The sequence below is a fragment of the Buceros rhinoceros genome, unplaced genomic scaffold, assembly GCF_000710305.1.
Source record: "Buceros rhinoceros silvestris isolate BGI_N320 unplaced genomic scaffold, ASM71030v1 scaffold14341, whole genome shotgun sequence".
Classification (NCBI taxonomy): Eukaryota; Metazoa; Chordata; class Aves; order Bucerotiformes; family Bucerotidae; genus Buceros; species Buceros rhinoceros.
In genome coordinates this window covers 29,407-52,288 of record NW_010394981.1, presented here as the reverse complement: position 1 = coordinate 52,288, position 22,882 = coordinate 29,407, and the positions used below count along the sequence as shown (strand labels likewise).

At 42.3% G+C, this 22,882-nt stretch overlaps 2 protein-coding genes across 2 annotated transcripts; both read left to right on the top strand.

Moving 5' to 3' along the window:
• Positions 1 to 2,646: 2,646 nt before the first annotated feature.
• LOC104488642 (transthyretin) lies at positions 2,647 to 11,096 on the top strand. The gene is made up of 4 exons (XM_010145406.1): positions 2,647 to 2,826; positions 3,592 to 3,731; positions 8,726 to 8,861; positions 10,816 to 11,096. The coding sequence occupies exons 1-4, from the start codon at positions 2,758 to 2,760 to the stop codon at positions 10,921 to 10,923; spliced, it is 453 nt and encodes a 150-aa protein (XP_010143708.1). The 5' UTR covers positions 2,647 to 2,757; the 3' UTR covers positions 10,924 to 11,096.
• Positions 11,097 to 13,150: 2,054 nt separating this feature from the next.
• LOC104487837 (transthyretin-like) lies at positions 13,151 to 19,890 on the top strand. Its single transcript, XM_010145404.1, has 4 exons — positions 13,151 to 13,219; positions 15,318 to 15,448; positions 17,975 to 18,110; positions 19,783 to 19,890. The coding sequence occupies exons 1-4, from the start codon at positions 13,151 to 13,153 to the stop codon at positions 19,888 to 19,890; spliced, it is 444 nt and encodes a 147-aa protein (XP_010143706.1).
• The last annotated feature ends 2,992 nt before the right edge of the window (positions 19,891 to 22,882 follow it).

The following is a 22,882-nucleotide window of genomic DNA, read 5'->3' as shown; positions in this document are numbered from 1 at the left end:
ATATATATATCTGGGATAAGCTACTAATTTTATAAGCTTCAGACTCCCATTGCACAAAAAGGGTTTAACAACCATGGACAAAAACCAGCACTTGTTGGATGCTCAGCAATTGCCCATCCCTTTTCTCCTTTTCTCTCCCACAATCACGTTTTGATTCTCCCCCAAGGCAGTAAAATTCAGTTCACTGAGGTTGGTACATCCTGTAAAATTTGAGAATTCAGTTGCATGCAAATGTAAAAAACCTCTGCCAGTACCAAGCAAACACAATCAAGATGATGGGTCTCCAGAACCACCATTACCTTCTCCATCTAAAAACTAGTCAAGTAGGAGCCTCTTCCTTCTCTTTGGTTTCATCTTTTCTTCTGACACCAAACAGCTGCCTTTTTCTTTCAGCAAATACTCAGCTCCTCATCCTTGTCAGCCAGCTATTCCGAATTCCTGAGCCCTCCCATACATTTTATGCAAAGCACCAGCATATGGTGCTAATAGGCTGAGGCTGACAATGGAAGGAGGAAGATCTACCTAGTATTGCTTTCACTAGGCTATAGTAATTTGAAGTCAGGCTCACATGGGATTTTAATAGAACTCTACATAAATTCTAAACACTCCATGGTCTTCCAGGTCAAAGAAATAATAAAGACTTTATATTTACCTTCTCACTCAGTCCGCTCATATCTTCGTACTTACAGCAATAGTTACCTGCAAAATGTGTGAATGGAGAGTCACAAACACACAAAGTCTAATTTGCCTTCAGAACAATGCCCTTGCTAATAGTCAAAGGATCCCTTATCTAGGCTATGTATGGGATGGGGAGAGTGAAAAAAAAAAAGCAAAGCCAGTAAATGAAGGACAATTAAAAAAAAAAAAAATTATGTTTGGGATTAGAATTCTCCATGCTTCTTATCCACTTTGAGAAACATCTGCCAAAAGGTCAATGTTATAAAAGAGGAAAATAAAATAGATAATATGGGCAGCTGGAATATACTATCCCTCTTGATCTGATTTTTCAGAAACTGTTGCCTTGAAGGAAAACCTAGGAAAAATAATTACTTTTGAGTTATTCTCCCATAGGAGAGCAATTTCAGGTGCAGGCAGGCGTCAAGACCATTAGCCCCTTGGCATTATTTCCCAGCAGAACAGGTGACAGCAAATGAGAGGACAGCCTACTTGCACTAGAACATGACAATTTCTCTTCCTGGCATACAAAGCTTTACTGTGTCAGAGAAATACTTACAACCCATGAGTAAAAAATAATGAATTGAACTGTTGAAGTACAGATCTAAGAGGTGACTGTGACTCCAACATCTGAATACATCCCGCAAGCATTAGATTGTAGCGCGATTTGTTTCTGCTGGCACCTTGCATTGACTTTTATGTGCAATATGCAAAATGAGCGTAGAATGCTGCCTACGTATTAGCCTGCGTTGCTGTAAGTACAAAGGGCACTTGATCCCAGTTCAGGAGGTTACTGTAATATAGATTTTTTTTTTTTTTTTTTCAAAAACCAACTTTGAAGAGAGCAACTGCACAAAGCCACCTCAAGGCGTGAGAGCCACTGGAGAACACCATCCTTGACTTTCCTCCAAGACCTTCATCATAATCCCATTCCAGTTAAGATCAAATTGCTTTTTGTTGGAATACTCTGAAATCAGTAAAAACTACATGCACCAGCTCCTGTAGGGTCCTTCAGGACACGGGGAAAAGGAAATGCCAAAGGCTGTTTCCCTCTCTCTCAAGTAGCACAAGGTGCAGTGTGGACAATTTTTATGGGATGGGGCTGAAGCAACCCAGCTACACCACACCTACTCCCCCAACTGCCATCTCCCCTCCTTCCAACTTCACCCCTGAAAAACCTCTCACCCAAATGCACATTTCAGAGCATAACACTACCGTTTCCAGCATAACAGGAGTTTGGCAACAAGGATGTTAGCAAGATGTTAATTTAGGCTACCAGTTTATGCTGGTTGCCTTAGTTCCTTCTGGGGAACATGGAGCTAGAGAGGATCCACTTCAGTTTTCTTAGACATTTACCTTCCCAAGGGGACAGACCTCTCCAGATCTCTTCCCAGAAACTAAGAGAAAACCTCAATGTCTTCCTGAATATTAGGCAAGATGAATCCTTCAGAACTTCTGGTGAGAGACAGCACATTGTCAGATCTAAATCAGATTTCAAAAGAAACATTCCTCCTTTCAAACAAGCAAGGGAACTGCTTGGGACCCTGTCTCCCAGCATGGTCAGTTGGCACTGCTCGAGCCAGACAATGAACAGACTCCATCATCCGTACTGAGTCTGCACCTATATGTGGAAACTGGTCTTCAGAAAGCGTTGAAGACATTGAGAAGAAGCACAGAGCAAGAGCAGAGAAAGCACTGGGGCATTAGCATGGACAACCTGATGGCAAGGTAAAGAAGATCTCCTAGAACTGGTTGGATTTCTAGGCAAACAAAGGTCATTTACATTATTCTGTAGAGGGCTTTCTACGAGTCTAATCTCCCCAGGCAAGGGTCATGTTTGTGTCCGTTACTTATTCTCTTTGCTCTAGTGATCCTGCAGTCCTTCCATTGACTGCAATGGCGGTGCTATTCATGGACTGACTCTAGGATTGGACTGTTTACTAAGCAAATAATCAGAGTCAGCAGATCTGGAGTCATATGGGCACCCAATAAGCAGCCTGTTTTGTTGTAGGATTGGGTATAAAATCCCAAATCCTCTCAGCCCCTAGCTGCTGGCACCAAGGCTCACTAACAGCAGACAGAATGGCCTCTCACTCTGTGCTCTTTGTTTTCTTAGCTGGACTGGTATTTTTCTCTGAAGCTGCGCCACTGGTGAGTCTCTTTCTACTCAAACTCAACCATTACAGAAATGATAGCCTAGATTTTCTAGATGACTAGCATCCTCCTCACCCATGAAATCCTGTAACCATTAGGCAAAGGCTGGAGGGTTATTTTACTGCCATTTTTTAAAGTAGCTTTTTCAGAATTCTTAAAACTAGTTTTTTGCCATTTTTGCCGTTTTGCTTTTTTGCCACCTATTTTAGGATATTATGAAAGGGTCAGGTGTCTAGGAGGGATGACCTTTTATTCCTGTCTCTTTCTGTCAGTTCATGACTCGCATCCTGTATCTTCACTGTAGAGGTAGCTTTACCTTCTTCACCAAAAAGTGCTTCTAAAGCACTAAAAAAATAATTTTGAAGTATGAATAAGAATTCTTCATAGTATAATGAAGCTTAAGCAATGAATATTCTTTCAGCCCTAGGGACGTCGTGTTGGTTTCCTAGGCTAACACGCTCTGCCTGCACTTATAATAATTACCTATTTTCTTATTTGTGACCCCATTAAAAAGATCTATAACATTTTCCCAGGCCCATATGCAACTCTAAACATTTATCAAGCAGTCTGTTTGTGTGCGTAATAAAACGTAACTCCGCTTTAAGAAAGAGATGTTTGCAAGCTAGCTTTGAATACCATTGGGCAAAGACCTTACTTTAAAGTCAGCATTAATTCTCCGATAAGAATCCATCTTTTCTTTGAAAGAAGGTTTTTGCAGGGCTGGTGAACAGCTCCTACACAACCTCTCCCGCTTTCCCCAAGGTCTCCCACGGCGCCGTTGATTCCAAATGCCCTCTCATGGTGAAAGTGCTGGATGCAGTCAGAGGAAGCCCTGCAGCGAACGTGGCAGTTAAAGTCTTTAAAAAAGCCGCAGATGGAAGCTGGCAGGACTTCGCTACCGGGTAAGTTACGGGCTCTTATGGAGCCGTTTTCAAGGTGTCTCAGGCAAACAGCTGACAAAAAAAGGGAACAGAGCACTGATCAAAAAGAGCAATATGTTTTCCAACACATGACACAATGTCAGTCTTAACAGCACATGAATTCTGGACTAAAATCCATCAGATTCAAGTGGAACTAACCCATGACTGAAATATACGCTGATTGCAAAAATGTGTTGAGATGCTTATCTGATCTTTGTAAGGGAATAGGTTTAATAACTGGTTTTTCTCCTAGCTTCAGTACTATCCTTTCCATAAAAAAGAAAAAAAGACTAAAAGCCTATTTACCAGAATTTTGTAGGTAATCCAGACTAACCTGCTGTCTTTATATGCAATGGATATAGAGCTTTATCTGCAGCAGTCACGTATAAAATCCTCCCTGGGAGCTTTGTCTGTTCATATGCAAATAGTAAGCGCATTAGTGCTCTCCTGTGTAACTAACGTGCTGGGTGGAAGAAACTCCTTGACCAGAAAGTTTTAGAGAGTCCCATTGCAACCCAACACAGAAGCACAATCTCAGCATTTGTTTGTGGTCATTTCTATGGATCTGCATGGCTTTTGCTAGAATGACAGCTTAATTCTTAGCAAACATCCTCAGAACATCCCTGAGGGGCAGGCAATAGTATGATTATCCTCAGGCAATGGGAGATGTAGGGATAACAGAGGAGCATGGTTTACTAAATCTGTATTCAGGCATTTAAGTTTAATTGTAACAACTCATTGAATCAGATTTTTACATAAGTCAAGAGAAATCTCTAGTAACAGCAGGGTATTCAAGCACAGAATGACAAGCACAAGCATGGACAGAAGCCACCAGAGCATCCAACTGTCTTTCACTAGGATTGTTATAGCATGCTTTACCTAAAGGCTGCAGGAAGAAAAACAGAGAAGATGACTACAAGGAGAGAGACACCTTTCTCTTCTTCTGAAGGGTTTCTTTTTATAGAACTCAAACCAAAAAATACTTTTCCCCATTGCAAAGGAACCAGCAGGGTTAGGAGATTGAAGGAGAAACAATCGCCTCCGCTCCCAAATGTCAAGTGTTGACCTAGGAACAATCAACTCCCAGAACAGATTTATACACTTCACTGAACAGAGAAACTCCGTGAAACAAATTACACGTTTTCAAGGAAAGTAGAGACATAGATAATGTCTTATCCTTCATGAGTATTTCTGCCATTATTAGGAAACCCAAATTATTTCAAATATTTCATCAAGTGCTCTTGTAATACAAGATATAATTTGCAGAGGAATAAGATAAATGCAACATCAGTGTTAGATGCCCTCACTTTGGGGGCATAACAGCATTTTGTTGTTCAGTTTGCAATGCTGCTCTCAACTAGCCCAGGGAGACGAGTCCCGCAGATGTTCTTAGCCAACCTCTGTTGACACTTCAGGTCAGTACACCCTGAGAAAAATCAAATCACTTCTTAAATATAAATTGAGAAGATCAACCCTAGGCAAGTGAGAAACATTTTGCTGGGGGAAGGCAGCGGAGGAACATTAAATCACAATTTTTATTTCAGGTAAAGATCCCGACCTTTCCCTTGACTGGCATCTTAACCAAGGCTGCTTTCAGTGGTTGACTTTAGCAGATGGTGCTTGTTTAAACTGCTTTTTCACACGGGGTTGCAATTTTTTCTTTTGGGAAAAAACAGAGTTTCTCTGGGTTAAACCAGATGAAAATCTGAATGCAATTAAGGAACACAATCTGTGACTACTCCTGCCAGGTCAATAATATTTTGAAGTTACAAGACCTAGCAGATGCTTATGGAAAAATTACATGTTGCACAAACATCTGTAAAGGTTTTTTTTTTACCTTTTTGTTTGTTTTTACTTTGCTAACACATTTCAGGGAATTAAGCAAATGCACCTAGCAGTGAGTGAATTTGGAGTAATAGTGTTTAAAAGGCAGGGAGGAAGTGAGCATAGCAACAGCTGACTTTATGAAGAGGCTTACTTCAAAATCAGTCAAGCCAAAAATATGCAAGAAGAGATGACTTGAGCTGAGACACACTTGAGGAAGGCTTTAGGGCACAGAGACCTGGGAAGCATGAGATATGGGTTCCATATGAGCTCCTCCCATGACTAGCTTTGACCTCACTCCTCACATATTTTTTGAAATCTAGGTCTTATCACATAGTTCAGGAGTTGCATTCACCAAACATAGTTCTCATGTGACCTAGGTTGTAAATCATAGAAAGAAAAAAAAGCCAGAACACTGCAGCGTATTTGAAGTGGGGTTTTGTTGTTGTTAAACTGCAGAATACCAACTCCTGTTCCTGAGATGTTGCCGCAGCAGTCTGCACCTGGGAGCAGAGGTTATCTCTGCAGTTTGTGTCCCAAGAGCTCACAGATGTTAGCGCACAGACACTGAAGATTTAACCTGGTCACGATACACAGCAAAGGTCCGGACAGTAAAAAAGAAGATCAGGTTTGCAGCTGGGGCTGCAGTGGCTTAACTAGGGGGTTGCAAGTTTTTTGCTAGGAAAGCGCAGGTTTTTAACTTAACTGTCCACTGTACAGCAGATGCTGCCAGTCCACATCCTATTAAGAACAAGTGACTATACTGTATCTATTCCCTGACTCAGATAGAAAAATCAGTGCTGTTCAGCAGCAATCACTTGCAGCCTTTTGCTTACCAGGGCCAAACGTAGGACTTCCTCCGCTCTGTCCTAATCCCACCCAGCCTCTGAATCACACACTGTCCTGCTGGCTGTCAATGCCACAGTATTGCTGAAGCGTTCGCTTGCGAGACCACTTGCATTGAACAGGTACAACTTAATAACTAAAATTACAGAAGAGCTGTTAACTCCTGGTGGTGGGTGAGAGCCTTCAAGCGAACTCTTGTTTCCAGTTTCCCAAGTGTTCTGGATGGTTGACATCTGCAGCTCTGGGTCAGCAGCTATTAGGGAGAGCACCATTCGAGCTGCACCCACACCTTTTTCACACTGAAACTAATTTGCTTACCCGAACAAAGATTTTGAGGCAGACACCATTTTTCCTTGCAATTGGCTGCTGTCTAGACTATGCAGCTTGTAAGCAGGTGCACGAGAATCGCTAACCTGGACCCTGAACAGTTCTGCAGGATCTCAGCAATTCTTTTTCAAGGACACTCGCCAATGAATTCTTCTTCCTTTTATCTATTTCCTTTTAGTAAGGTGACACTGGAAGTCCTAGACAACAGATGCATACACTTCCCAAACTGCCTGTGAGCCATGTTTCAAATAGGGCTTGGATTCTCTGCAAGTTTGGTCTACCCTGGAGACAGTTGATTTCACTTGTATTGGACCAGGGAGACTTTTGTCTGACTTCCAAGTGCTAAACTTGAAATGTAAGATAACCTAAAAACTACCATGGCATTTTCAGTCCTGTTGCTTCTTAATTTAAGCTCTGTCATTCAGACTTTATTCATTCACCACCATTAACCAAAGATGACAAATAAGGTGAAGGAGGCAGTGGTTGGGGAAAAAAAATTTGCAATAGCACAACTGATTCTTTCTCTGATAAGCAGCATGTCACTGCATCCTCCCTTCCCTCTCTTCCTCCTCCAGCTTCTCTGTTTTCTGTCTAGACAGCTAGTCCTTGCCATAAGACAGGAAAGCTTCACTAGTTCAAGTCAAGGCTTTCTTCGTTTCTCCTCCAACTACATCATGTGGTTAAGAAGTGCTATAAATATCAAATATTTTCAACAGAATAAAAAAAGCTGATTAAAAGAAATCAGAAATGAAAGGAGGGAAAAGAGATAGATGGGATTTAGGAGTTAAGTATGTAAATATTTAAACAACTGCCACACAAAGGTTGCTCCTTTTCAAACACCTAGGGTGTGATGTCAGCTATATTTCCTTCTTGCCCTCATTTACCCACAGGTTTTTTTATTATGAGCTGAGTACATAGTCTCTCTAAGATGGGAATTTCTATTGCTCAATTATGTGTTACCCAGTGGAAGAGGCCCCTGCTCTTTGACCAAGGCATTGTAACTCAAATTAGTAAAATCTTGTGGTACTAAATTGATTTTCCAAGACACAACCATTCAAAGTCACATTAAAGCATATCAGTGTATAGGGGTAAGACATACAGCCTCAGTGCTAATAGCTAAAGAACTAAATCATTTTCCACTAAAATCTCTCTCCTCTCTTCAATTATAATTTGACATTTGGCATCTTGACTTTCATCATGACAATCCTTTTCCTAAGCCTCTAACACTTGGTTCCAGAGAGCACCTGGTGCAAATTACATGTGTTATTAGAGGGACTTGTCTACATTTTACCCACATCTGGGGCTAAACTGTAGCAGTTGCTCTACCACCCCATGATCCCTCCCCAGCAGAGAAGGGGGTCGACATGAAAACAGCTCTAATGGAACAGCCCAACTGACCCCAAAGCCAATAGAAAATGCAGACAGTGATACTCAGCCCAGCCAATGGTCAGCGGCCACAGCAAACAGGAGAGCAGCTCCTCTGGAGCAGAACGGTAAACAAGACTCTCCAGCAACAGGAAGGAGCAGGATGAGGAGGAGCCCCCACCCTCCTCAACCTTCCCCCTTTATCCTGGGTGTGATGTCTGTGGTCTGGGCTCCACCTGTGAGGCAGCTCGGGGCAGCTGCCCTGGCTGACCCCAAACTGCCCACGGCTCCACACCAGGGCTGCCCTGGGAGCCTGTCCCAGCGACACCAGGACAGGGTCTTGACTATAATCCCTGCTGTAGTCACAGAAATGACGAAAAAAGGCAGCAGCTTTGCCATGTGATGTATGTGGATGAGCTGCTAGCAAGGCCAGGCTCTGCCATATGAAAACAAACACTGTACAGAAGGAGGGAATTAGTTCAAATTATTCGAAACCATTCAACATGGAATTTGGCTGTGCAGCCCCTCTGCTATTTAATATTCCACACCAACTCTTTCTGTTTAGCATCTAAATGACAGTCTGAAATATTTATGTAGATACTTTACCATTACAGGAAAACAACAGAGTATGGGGAGATCCACGAGCTCACAACAGAAGAACAGTTTGTAGAAGGAATATACAGGATTGAGTTTGATACCAGCTCTTACTGGAAAGGACTTGGGCTTTCTCCATTCCATGAATACGCTGATGTAAGTATTTGCAAATACACCTAATAATCTACATAGCGTGTAGTGGCATCATCAGGAAAGAACAAATACAGTTCTTTAATACTGAAGGAGCAGCATCACTCAGTGAAATGGTTCAGGTAACACTGGGCAAATAAAGGCAGCACATGGCCAGCTAAGCCAAAGGAAGCAGCCAACTTCCCTGCAAATACCCTTCCAAAGTGGAACTGTCCCCATTCACCCCTTCAGACCTTTGTTCAAAAAGAGCTACATTATTCAAAGTACACAGTGTTAAAAAAGAAAAAAAAGAAAAAGGAAAAAAAAAGACTGCTTTTATTCTTGCTGGAGAAACTGTAATTTAGTAGGAAATTCTTTAATCAGAGGTAATTTTTCCCCTATCAATCACCTGAAAACCCCTGAATTCTAGTATGACCTGTAATTACAGGAAAAAAACAATTCTTTCAGATGTGCTTTTTTCAATTAAAAAAAAAAAAGATGCTCAGTACTGCAATATACAATAGGGGAAAAAAGGCCATAAAAGAAAAAAGAAATAGCCATAGTGGGAAAGGAAAAGTTGGCTGTTTCATCAATACTCAATTTCATAACCAGGCCAGCAATATAATCACGCGTTGTCACTCCCTTTGCTTTCAGCCCTACTCTGATTTATTGTGTGCTCTATTCTATTTACTTAGCACTTAAATTCTACAGGCTGAATCTGACGTTAAATTTAAGTCTCCCCAAATTATGTAGTTTGGAATGGCTACAAGTTGTGTTGCAGAACATTTTTAACCACAAGATTATGAAGCTCTGTAGAAGACCAAAACAAATGACTGGGTCCATAAAAGCCTGAGGTGCAGCTTGGGTCATTTAGGTCAAATAAACAACCCTCAGAAATATGCCCTAACCGTTTGGCTGTCTGAAAGTTGCTGGAGCCTACAGAAGGGCCTCACCTCTAAAGGTGCTTAAAAGTGCCTGGTGGAGAGTGTTTCAGCAAGGCTGTTGAAGCAGCTTTCCTTTGATGGAACAGCCTACAGGTCAACAAGTCAGCCTGGGAAGTGGGCAGAGTTCAGTGACTGTCTGTGTACAAGGTGACTGAAGCCGACAGTCCTCCTGTCCCAGCAGCTTAGACTTTGGCAGGACTGGGATGTAGGAGGGAATTCTCTAGCCCTCTTATAGAAAGTACGTCACGGCTCAGGAAACATATCAAATATTAGGCTAAGGAGAGCCAAAGAAAGTGGGAGCTTAACCCAGATGACGACACGTTCCTGGTAGCTGGGTCCCAAGTTCCAGGGACTGATTTGGAGAGCAGCAAATTTGCATTATCTTAGGACAAGTGTCTCTCCTTGTTCTGGCAAGCCTAGCCGCTCACAGAATCACAGAAGGAAGAGACCTTAAAGATCATCAAGTCCAAATGTCCAGACCTGCACAAACCTGCACTGCCAGGGTCCCTAAACCATGTCCCTCAGCAGCACATCTACACGTTTTTTGAATACTTCCAGGCATGGGGACTCCACCACCTCCCCGAGCAGCCTGTTCCCCATCACCAACTCTGTTAAAAACAGGAGTGAGGCACTGAAAGCTGTTGTGGTCTCCAACTGCCTAACACTGCTTGGACGCCTCACACAGAGGCTGTATTTAAGTTCACTAGATGGGATTTCACCTCTCCATCTTTCTAACTGGTCATTGGAGATACCTCCCCCTCATCCTCCCATTCCACATCACAGCCTAGTTTGCCTGACTCAGGTGTAGGTATCTCCACCCAGCTTCTCCACAGCCAAGGCTCATTGCGGGCCTCGGTCCAAACCTCACAAACTCCTCAGTGTTCAGCAAGCTTCACAACTAACAGGGGGCATAAAATCGTTGCCCGGGCAGAACTGGCAAACTCTTCTGCAGAGGAAGTGGAGCGTGGTTCCTATTCTTGGTAAGACAGTTTTGAAGGTACATTGTTCATGGCGATCACAAGTTTTCTCTTTTCCAGGTGGTGTTCACTGCTAATGACTCCGGTCACCGCCACTATACCATTGCTGCTCTCCTCAGTCCTTTCTCTTATTCGACCACTGCTGTTGTCACTGATCCCCAGGAATAAACACGTACTGTCGTTACACAAACACCCTCCTTCGCTAGAACTAACGTAGGCTTTTAGGAGGAAGATATTTCCTACTCTTAATGCATAACTTTTTGCTACATTAGGGGTTTTTTTTCCATTTTGTAACCTGGCAAACTTCAGACAAGTCAATAAAATGTAACTTCTGTAAAAGAGTTGTGATTCTGTCGGTGAATTTTTATTGCGTTCTCAGGTGTCACGATTTGTGTTCAAGTGTAAAACACATCTAGAAAACACGCATGGCATGGCACTTGATTTGGTTCTGTCACCTTTTCCACCAACTTAAAAATAGCCTGACCAAATGCATTGGCTTGAAATAATAAAATTATAGAGTAGTGCTACCTTAAAATACTTACCAAATACATGTACTCAAAATAGGAAAGTCATCCACACTATTCATAGCTTATACACAGAAGAGACCCTCCCACAATCAACAGGTCACAGGGCAAATAGGAGAAATTCTGAATGCATAGCAGCAGAACAAACAATGCAGAAAAATTGCTGAGATATATATATGCGTGTATGTACGTATATCTCCAGAGAGCTGGAAGAGTTAAAATCTGTGTACCTTTACTTAAAACTTCAGGTAAACCTCAACACTTCGCTGTTTCAAGAGAAAAGTTTGCTGCTGAATCAATTTAGGAACTTCTGAAGCAATTAGCACCTTTCTTAACCACATTGATCTCTAACCCAGCTGACTACCGTATTCAGGTGCATTCCAATTAAATCTCTAATAAGTCAAATCTCGAGCTATCACTTAAGAAAAGTCCTAAACCAGAAGCGTTATCTTCGTATTCTCTTCATATTTTTAGAAACAGGAAAAGGTGAGGTGTAGGGTGACTGTGATTCAAATAATATTGTTGATAAACTGACCAAAGTCTTTCCAAAGCCTTTCGAAGTGGTTTCTGTGGACTGCTGGCCTATTGTATTTAAAATATCCTGAAGCAGAGGCATTGTTTTTTAAGGGGCTTCAGAACCTACAGAGACAGGTACTGAAGTCCTGCCATTCAGAAGCCATCAGCACTCGTCTGCCACTGACCTTGGAGTTCATGTCCACACTCGGATCCTGCTGGCATGACTGTAGACCAAGTGAATCCCCACGTTGCGGTAACTTTTCTCCCCTGATTTCTGGACACTACCATAGTTACACAACTCTTGTTGTGTAAGAGTGGAGTGTGTGTGCAGCGTGAATCGTTTCAAAGCAGCACCCACCTCAAAGCATGCAGATCTCATGGGATCCTGCTATTCCTGGAGCTTGGAAACTAGTAGGTTTGATCTGCAGTGGGCTCTGCCCAGCCCTCAGAATAGGGGGGCTAAATAAATGTATTCATATGGCTGTAGTCATTAAAAATCCCTGAACAAACCAAAAAAAAAAACCCTACTCTGTACAGAGTCATCCACCTGATGACAGAATAAACCTCGTAAGAGAGTGTACGTACACATGTCCACCCAAAGATCAAATAGTCTAATTTCAAGAGGAAACATTTCCCTAAAACGAAGCAGATGCTTCTGATGGGAGCTGACTTGTAGCAGTACAGGAAAAGTCCTGAACCTGTCCTGAACCTCAGGGACAAGTGATAGGACTTTGTTCAAACACTGTTCAACTGTGCTTCAGAAATGGGTACGTGGGTGTCTGGTTATTATGCTGGAACCCAAAAGCAACACATTTTTCCTCCAGAGGAAGGCATAATGTAAGGATAACCCATACATTACCCACTTACCTTCTATCAGAGGTGGGGAGGAGGCCACCACGGAGAGAAACCTCCTAACAGATAAACACGGGTGAGTCAATTATACCAAGCCATAACCGCAGAGAAATGCTCGCTGCGCCCGACACTGCCAAGCTGACAAGGAATTTGTACTTCTTTCAACTATATTTGATCCATACAGCACCATTCCTCAACAAAATGAGAAAAATAAAACAGAATAGACATTGATTACAGGAAAACAGATCCCTGCTGCTGAGCTGGGCAGTATTTACAATACTCCCACAGGCAGTGATAGAAGAGCCCTTTTTTTGCAGGCAAGGTGCATGTTTGTATTGGTTACTTATTTTCTCATTGTTTACTAAGTAAACAGTATGAACCGGCGTGTTGAAAGTCATACGGCTCTTCTGATAAGTGGCCTCAGCTTGGAGGCCTTGATATAAAAATCACAGATGCCAGCAGTTTCTACTTGCTGACGCTGAGACTTGCTAGTGGTAGGCAAAATGGCTTTGCATTCCATATTCCTTCTTTTCTTAGCTGGCCTGGCATTTTTCGCCGAAGCTGCACCACCGGTAAGTCTCTCAGGATGGAGGTCCTTCATACTGATGTAGTCCCAGATTGTATTTCCTTTTCTATATGTATATACTTTAATTAGTGTAAGTGAAAAGTAGAATATTCCATTTTATTGGCATTATTTTGCTTTTATAGGATGTATGGACTGTAGTTCTCTCCTGCTCTTTTCCTGATCCTTCTTTCTCCTTCTCTAGTGACTAGTGAGAGGGCTTTATGGTTAGAGAAGCAGCACTTGTCATTAGACACAGCAACTACATGAAAAACAATGCAAGACAAGAAAGGGAAAAAGTATATTCACTACACAAAAGCCTTGGGCCTGTCAAAAAGCAAATAATAGCCCTTATAACGCAACGAACAAGCTCCTGTCATGATCCATGCTGAGGAAATGCCTTCTGGAGTCTCTTCCTTACTGCTCTACCCTCTACAGCTCTATGCCATGAGAGCAAGAAGGGATCTCAGCCCTCACTGATGCAAGCAAAGGCCAGAGCCAAAGCCAGGGTCCCTCTCCCAGAGGGCTCGTTTCGTCCAGCAAAGCAAGCCAGAGGCAGATGCTTCAGCCTGGAGCCCTGCTAGAAGAGACTTGGCTCTCTCTCTGCCCCCCCTGCTCATTGCTGCTCTCGAGCTCTGATCTCTGGGAGAATAAATACCTGACCAACCTTTAGGAAGAAGCAGAATTTCGCTGAGTTCCTGCAGCGTAGGAGCCAGGTGGTACTGGAGTCCCCCTTGCCAATGCCTCCAAAGAAACACTAGCGAGGAGCGTCTGTGTTCCAGCAAGAGAGCCCGAGGAGACAGGGCACACAGGCGGCGTAGATCCGTGCTGCTACATCGGTCTGATACAGGGCAGGGTTCCTGGCCAGTGGGATGGTCGGTACGTCATGGACTGCAAGAGGGGATGTAGGAGGGGGCTCTTAGTTTCTATGACGGTTCATTTCGCAATGATTAAATGGAGATCAGTGATTGCTGTTTTGAAATCATCCCAGTTTAGCACCTTCCACAAAGCTCTATTTTCTCACTTTCCATCTGCAGAACGAGGTAATGGAAGGTCAAAGCCCTGATTCAGCTCTGCCTTTGAATAGGTAAAACATCAGGGCATAACCACTGCTTGTGATGAACATGTCGGGAGTGAAACTACAGCCATCCCATCTTTGAAGGAAGGTTTCCCTCTTCTAACCTAGTTGGGAGTTGTTCAGCCTGGAGAAGGCACTGGGAAGACCTTGTAGGGGCCTTTCAAAAGAGGGCCTGTAAGAAAAATGGGGACGGCCTTTTTAGCAGAGCCTGATGTGACAGGACGAGGGTTGATGGCTCTAAACAAAGAGGGGAGATTCAGACTAGATAGAAGGAATAAACTTTTTACCATGAGGGTGGTGAAACACTACCCAGAGTGGTGGTAGGTGTCCCACCCCTGGAAACACTCCAGGCCAGGTTGGATGGGGCTCTGGGCAACCTGCTCTGAAGCTGTCCCTGCTCACCACAGTGGGGTTGGACCAGGTGACCTTTAAATGTCCCTTCCAACCCAATCCATTTTATGATTTTATGATTCTATCCCTGCATTGCTGCCAAGGGCTGATAAATCTGATCCAACACGGTGTTAGGAGCGGGTCCGTATGTGGTGCTTATCAAGTTTACTGCAGAATTAAGATAACTCTATGTCAACAAGGATATCACATGTTCTCAAATCCAGAAGGCTGTGCTCAAATTGCCACTTCAAAATACACAGGAAGAGTTGCCAGACTTTTAAACATCTCTGCTACCTTTGATGATTGAGTTATTTCCCGTTGAGGTCACAATTTAGTTACAGCTTCATGCCACAGATGTGTAGCTGAGCCATGCCAAAAAGAAAACAGAAATGTGTTCTCACACACAGCCCCAGAGCCTCCCCGAGCACGTGGCTACATCCTCCCGATGGCTCCTGACATCTTCCTCCCTGGTTCCACCACCCCCAGAAAGATCCAGGCTACATTCCTCCAGCACACAGTGATCTCAGTGAGGAGAGGATGGTATATTCTGTAGATCTCAATAATAATATTCCTTACTGCTTTATTGTGCACCATCGCTTGCTTTTCTTACAACATAAAAATGTTCCCTTCCTATCTGAAGGACTCTGGTGACTCCAAGCATCCTCTTCACATAAAAATTCTGGATTCAGTCCGAGGAAGTCCAGCTCCAAATGTTCCAGTTAAGTTATATAAAGAAGCTGCAGATGGATCTTGGGAACTGCTAAATTCAAAGTAAGTCGTACCAAAATAATGAGTGAAGGAAGGAGAAGGCAACAGGAAGAGGCCAAATAGCTGAAAAACCAGTTTCACACTCTCCAACATGTCTTTTTTACTCAAAGATAACCAACTATTGAATGAATTGCTGCAGATTGTCTTTTAACTGTAGCCGTTTCAGCTACCAAAATGGCTTTATAATGTTTTCTAATTACTGTGAGGACAAGAAAGTATTTTAAACTCTCTTTTAATTCAGTCATCGCTTCTCTTCAATTTCATTATAAAATATTCTAACACTTGCTAGTACCCAGCAATGAGCTGCTGCATGGGTACCGGAACAACCAGACGGCCTCCTCTGGTTTGTCTGAACTGAGACTGGTCGAGAGCCCTGCCTTCGCTGGCTGTTCTCCTTCTTTCTAAATGGGTTGTCATTTCTCACAGCACCACAGCTTTAAAAAGAAAACACAGAACCATTTTGAACGTAGATCGTGTTATACCCGATAGCCGCCTTTGCCTCAGGAAAAAGGAATCAGCCAAAAGGAGAAAATTTGCAGATAAAGCTTTCTCACCTCCTCCCCCACAGAGGAGCAATTACATGTAAAATAAGAAAAGGAATCTCCCAGACATTTAAACATCGCCACGTCTTTTAAAAAAATATAAGTGTAGAATTTCAAATGCAGATGACTTCTGCTGGAAACAGCCCTCAATTTTAGAAAATTTTATCAACACTTTAAAAACTCAAAAGCTAATTTTACTTCAAGTATAATCTGAAATGAAATTTTAAAAATGACTCGGGAGGTACACAGAATGAACAGTCTCTGTTCAACAAGCAACATCCCACTTCCACTCTTACCTCCTCGAGACAGTTGCAAAGTCTCACCTGAGACTTTCCAGGTCCGTTACAGTTTATTCTGCCTGAAAAGGGAGATGGATAAAGCCGAAATCGTGCAGTAATTTCAGTTGTGGGATCCCAGCTCCGATGCATTTCTGCAAAGTCCATGAGAAACTGTACGCAGGTGGCTCTTTGGTGTCACAAAGCAGTGAGCTGGCAGAAGCAACAGCGCTCTCCTGTGTCCTCGGCTACAGCGAAGGCCACATATATTTGTACAAAGTGGGGAAGAACAACCTATTCACGTTGTCCTACTTAAATTGCCTCCCACACCTATCCTCTCACTGGAAATGGATGAAATTTTCCATTAAGAGGGTGCTCAGTTTACTTCTCTTCAAATCTGAGCTTCGAGGCTCTATGTAAAGACAGTTGGCTGAACAGCTGGATGTCGACTGAAGCCTTAAGAACATACTTAACATTTGAAACAAAGAACAAACTAACCTTGAGGTACTCAAAAGTTGTGGTAACGCTCGTGAACCTCTCCAGCCTTGTTAATTTGTAAACAATTGAATGTCAGCAAGAGATTCTGCAGTAGCTGCTCTCAGTTGAAGATGTTTGGTTTTAGCTGAGAAAGACTTTTAGAAACATGAAGTTATCTAACAATGATCCATCTATGACAAAAAAAATAGAGGTATTTGAATAGGTAAAAGTATCTGATAACTGGCTGCAGAGCATCTTGTAAGAGACAAATGGTGTTCTGACTTCATAGTTAGAAGCACAAATACTAAGTCATGCAGTGGACACCAACATTAAAAGCATTCAATTATTTGTTTTTCTCTCCATGCAATCTGAATAAAACACGTTCTGAGCAAGATTTGGCAATTAGAACAGAAAACTGGTTTGTGACTACTAAAACCAGGCACTGGTAGCACTGTTATTTGCAGATAACCTACCCAACCAACCCCCCGGTGTTACATCGCAGAAACAGGTTTCAACCAAGAGACCCGTTTGATGCAGCGTTCACCGCCGGTTCTGGGGCCCTGACCGGGTTGGTGTTCAAAGGGTATAGTTTCAAGACAGCTCTATGGCCTTGGCTAGCACCGATAGCATCTTCAGACCAACCCGTGTGCTTGCTGAGGATGGAAATCCAACTGACCAACACAGACAACAGGGAACTCTGTAAGGCTGCACCATCGGCTGACCCACAGCCATTTCAACAGCAGACCTCAAATTTCAGACAGCTAACTATAAAAAACAGTCATACTGATAAAACGGTCCAATACTTTTAAATAAGAAAGAAAACTGGAAAAATCAAGAGGGTTTACCTTACTTACTTGCACAGTGAGAGCAGCACAAAGCTTCCGCCTTGCTTACAGCAGTGGTGAAGTTTTCCCTCTGAGTGGGTTCATTTAATTAACTCCACGACTCTGCCAAGAGTCTGTGAACAATAACGCCAGCTTTTGGCTCACCCCCAAGCCATGCGGAGTAGCGACATGGCAGGCAGCCATCTGCTGTGGCCATCGTGGAAGGAGCAAGTGCCAAGAGAAGCTCTGAAGCATCCCTCACACAGCTGGATGTAAGCCACTCCAGATCAGTAGCAGTATTCATCACATTACTTAGGCCACACAACATCACTCAAGCTCAATTGCTAAGAACGGCATTTTTCTCGGGCTTTTAACCAAAACATGAAAGTGTATTCTTCTGCCATCACACAGACAAGCCGATGACCACGGAGAGCTCCATGAGCTCACGACTAAAGAACAGTTCGTAACTGGGACATACAAGATTGAGTTTGACACAGCCTCTTACTGGAAGAGACTGGGCTTGAACCCCTTCCATCACCATGCTGACGTGAGTATCAACCTTCTCCTTACGCCAGCTGCAAAGAACAACCCCTGTAGATTCCTGGGCTTCAGTTACTAACTGCAGGTTGTTGAGCTTTCTTTTCACTTTAGAATATTTTTGCATTAACACTTTAAATCCACTGTCTCAAAGCTTTGTAACCACATAGGCATGACAGAACTGAGCTACTAGCATCCCCATGACTCTCGAAAAGCTCTTAGATGCACCACTCACGCAGAGGCTTTCTCTCCTTCTGCCTCAGCTTCTTTCTGTGACCATTTCTAGACACCAGAGGGAGAACAACAGCCGGAGCACTCTCCTAAGGTTCCTGGGAAAGAGACTTTTCTGCCTTTTGGATCCAGTATTTCTATGACTGCAGACCAAGTTTATAATTTAGATTTTTAAAGATTATGAAAGTATGAACTGTTTTGGATGCCTGGGTCCTCAGTTTAAACAGAGAACTAAGAGGTATAACAGGCCATTTTAGTTTGCATGGGACAGATACATGGGTTAGATGAGGGTGGTCCAAGCCAGGTACCAGCCGAGGGCAGCTGCAGGGTCTAGGACTCCTTGGGGGCTCATCCGCTTCCCCTTCACAGCACCACCCCTTTCGTATGACCTTTCAGTAGCAGCAGCAGACCTGTATTAGCTGTTTGCTGGACTGTGACAGCTCAGTGAGCACCACCAGCTGTCCTGGAGTCCTGCTCAAACAGCTGTTCCACCATCTCCTTGGACAAAAGGTAGCAAACACCTGGGTTAGATTTTGTTTCTGCCTCCCTGAAATGGATGAGATGACATTCTAGACAACACTGAAGGTTAATGCTGGACAGACTCTGGGATAACTGAAATAAAAGAGGCAAGATGAAAGATACAGCGTGCGAGTAAATTGATTGTACAACACAGTAATGTTTAAAACTACATTCCAGATTTGAAATTAATTTAACCCAGAGTGCAAAAGCCTCCTTTCTTATAAGCCTCAGCAGGCATCACGTTTTGCTCAATTCACTGGTTGTTTCACATGCACCTTTTTTATTAATGTTGAAAGCAGCACAGGCTGTAGATCACAGTGTGCCTGTTTTAAAAGCTGACACCCATCATCTCACAACACAAAATAATTTACTACATAGAGGGAGAAATCAAAGGACTGGTGGTGGAGATGTGAAAAGGGCTGTTTAAGTCATTCACACGTAAGGTCATCATCGCATTGTGGAGTCCTTCTCCACCGACTAGGTAGGTCAGTAGGATGAAGGAAACTCACTGCTTCCTATTTTGGTCCGATGACAGTTACTGTAGCACGATGTTTAATTCTGTTCCTCACAGTTCAGGAATCGTTCAAATACTTGAAACAATGCTTTTTGTAAGATAAAGACAATCAGTGGGGTTCAATGCATACCTTCAATAAGGAAAAAAGAATCTTGTTGAGATTTATGAGTACCAACAAGGAAACCCCAATTAGATAAAATTTTAATTAATAGAAGTGACAGGTAAATATCCTTTTAACAAAGGATATTTAATCAGTGGGAAAAAACTGTGTGTGACTGGCAGTCACGGGTAAGAGTGACCAAATCACCACAAGAGAAGGTATTTCCAAAGTCTCGTGGGAGGACGAAGCGATGACAAGATAGGCTCATATCTAGAGATCACTTCTCATTCGTCTTGTAATTGTTTGTTCTTTTTCCAGGTGGTGTTCACCGCTAATGATTCCGGTTATCGACATTATTCCATCACGGTTCTCCTCAGTCCCTTCTCTTACTCAACCACAGCAGTCGTCAGTGAACCAGTGGAATAGAAGCTGACAGTACGCATGAAAATTTAGATACATGAAATTTCCGGATGTGATAAGAACTTAGTTTCTGACTTTACCAACAGCTTTAAATCACTAACAAACACTAACAGTCCAGCTGCTCATTCACTTTGTTAACTTTAGGAAGAATGTGTATCGACTTTGTTTTCAAACTCTTCTGAATAAAATACTCCGTATTTCTCTATTCTGTGAGTATTGCTCTTCTGAATAGAAGTTTAGGGTTTGAAAAACCACATTAAGCTTAGAACAAATGTATTGAAACTCTATAACTGGGATTCTGAGAAGAAAGCAAAGTCTTCCATGAATAAAGCACATTCCTTCTTGCAAAGGAAGCGAGCACTGCACATCTGAGAGGTGTCTCATGGAAAGTGTGTGCACGGGAAAGGCAGACCACCACCTGCCATCGTCTGTACTTCATTACTGAAGCCCACACAGATGAAGTCACATGGGACTACTACCCAGGGCCCCACATCAGCAGATAAAACCACCTTCCAATTAGTGATTTTTAAAATAAAGAAGCAAAAGCAGCTTAAAAATGACAGCAAGGTAGAATAGCATTTAAGGTTGCCAAGGACGCTACTTAAAATGTTTTCTTTTCTGCTTTCCAATATATTGTCACCGGTGACACTTTCAAGGAGAGTCCATATCCAGTGTTGCAGGAAAGTACAGCCATCAAATACACCTGAAGATGCTTGTGTATTTTCATAAAACCCTGCAAATACCTTTGGCCCCAGTTGAAGTACTCCCACAGTTACCGGCACATCTCTGATCACTGGACACTTTTGTAACAGCTGTAAGGTACAAAGGAAATTAAGAAGGGTAAGTGACAACTGCTGAGAAAACCAGCTCCCTATTTAACGGCAGGAGAGATATGGATGAAACCTTCTATTTCCCATTCTTGGAATCCATAAAATAAGGAAGATTAATCCTAAACAGAAATAAGCATAAAGAAGAGCCGTTAGGAGATCCAACAGAATAGCACCCTATTTTGGAAAAGGACCCAGAAACACCGAGTCATTTAAACCCAAAAGGCCAAGGCATGTGAATACCAATGAAGGGGAAGCAATTTGTTAGCCCGAGGCTTGACCCCGTCGCAGCCTCAGCGGACGTATTTGCCAGCCAGGTGTCCCCTCCCTTTTTTGTAACTTCGAGGAACTGAGCACTAGAGAACTGAGCACTTTGTCTATAAACAAAAAACACAAAGAAGAGGTGTTCTCCACAGGACCTCAGAATAAACAAACCAACACAATCTTTAGAACAGTGTATTTCATAAAAGACAATGATAAAAAAGTACAAACATTTGCATGAACAACAAAAACCCAGAACTATGATAGTACACAGGAAATTCCCAGCATTTGTTTCAGTGCATTTTTCATTAAGCCTATCTTACATACCTCTACAAATAAAATAATCTTAAGTACACTTCCTCTTGCTGATACGCAACGGATCCTTTTAATATTTTTAAGTAACTGGCTCATTAGTAACCCACTACAACATAGTCATTAGTAAACATAACGATAGAAAAATAGACTGGCAAGATCCAAGAAAAAGGACATTTTGCACTTGCTTTTCCATATACTGTCTATCGCAACATGGATTTTATGTTCTCCTACTTCGGTCTGAAATACAGCAAATGGATTTAAGAGTATCTTAGCATATCAACCACATTCCACTGTTAATATTTCTGCAATGTTTTTCCTTGTTAGTTTGCAAGACCTTCAGTATCTTGTAAAATATTCCCTCCTCCTTCTCCCTCCACGTTCACTCCTTGAAGATAAGATATCCTTAATCTGCCCTATCGGCAACGCAAGAGCCACTGTGACTGGCTTCTCTGCATCTTACAAGCATCATGAGAACCTCAGAAGGAGTGTGCACAACGTAGGTCTGCATCACATTTATTTTCTTCGAAGGCACTGTCTATGTTAAAATTCACTACAGAATAGTACTGACTTCAAGCAGGTAGTATACAAACACTGTTTGGATGTAATTTAAGATGGCAACTTCTAAAAGTTCCAACACAGTGATAAAAGGTATTCAGAGAAGCGTCTTGGTTAACAATTCATAATTTAACATCCATCCCTTGGGGCACTAAAATGTAAACTTTTGAAGACCTCGGCTGTGTGCCGTAATCCATTCGCATACTGGTTTAAATCACATTTTTCTAAGACCGTACATGATTAATCACACAGGGCTGTAAAGTTATATAGTTTAACCACAGCATATGTGTAATGTATGTTTGCATATATACATATATATGCATAATAAGGGCTTCTTCAAATCGCACATTAGTTACACAGAATGCCTAACAAGTGGGCACAAAAGCATGCTTCAGACAACAGTACAGACCTACTGTACCACAGAAAGCTTCATAATCATAGGGGAACCAGAAATCACTTCGAAATTACGTCAGGGACTGAAAAATTTATTCAACGGTTCTTAAAGAATCTTCTTAGTCTGTTATGAAATAAGACTAGTTTTATTTTGAAGATATAATTGTTCATACAGTGTATTAATTCTCTCCCCTTTATCCGTATGCCTCAGAATACTCTACACACTCAGTTATAGAAAAATGTATCAGGAGGTGATCAAACCACTTACGCATGCTTTAGAAGGATGTTTTTTTCACTTTATGCTCACTTTTTGCTCTTGGCATTGCATTACATTATTCCTGAAGTATTATTAGATGAACTGGTAGATTTGAAGGTAATTCCAATACGGTTTAAAACATCCCTCACAGTTGTTCCCAACCATTACATTTCTAATAAGTGTTTGGGATGCCTACAACCAAGCTCCCAACTTTACTGAAGAATGGCTAAGGGCAAAATTTGCTGCTGGGATGTCAAAGAAATAGAAGATGTTTATGGCAAACAAGTTCAAACATACAAAGCACCACACCAGCTGTAGCAGCAATTCAGGAAAACAACACACAGTAATGAGTTAAAGTTAGTATTCTTTGTCCACACTCTTACAGAACACT

What these genes read in the sequence shown, in the direction of transcription:
- LOC104488642 (XM_010145406.1), top strand. Translation starts at nt 2,758, where the DNA reads ATGGCCTCTCACTCTGTGCTCTTTGTTTTCTTAGCTGGACTGGTATTT. An exon ending in TCTCTGAAGCTGCGCCACTG is followed by an intron (nt 2,827 to 3,591) that starts GTGAGTCTCTTT and finishes GCTTTCCCCAAG; the next exon opens with GTCTCCCACGGCGCCGTTGA. An exon ending in CATTCCATGAATACGCTGAT is followed by an intron (nt 8,862 to 10,815) that starts GTAAGTATTTGC and finishes TCTCTTTTCCAG; the next exon opens with GTGGTGTTCACTGCTAATGA.
- LOC104487837 (XM_010145404.1), top strand. Translation starts at nt 13,151, where the DNA reads ATGGCTTTGCATTCCATATTCCTTCTTTTCTTAGCTGGCCTGGCATTT. An exon ending in TGGGAACTGCTAAATTCAAA is followed by an intron (nt 15,449 to 17,974) that starts GTAAGTCGTACC and finishes GCCATCACACAG; the next exon opens with ACAAGCCGATGACCACGGAG. An exon ending in CCTTCCATCACCATGCTGAC is followed by an intron (nt 18,111 to 19,782) that starts GTGAGTATCAAC and finishes TTCTTTTTCCAG; the next exon opens with GTGGTGTTCACCGCTAATGA.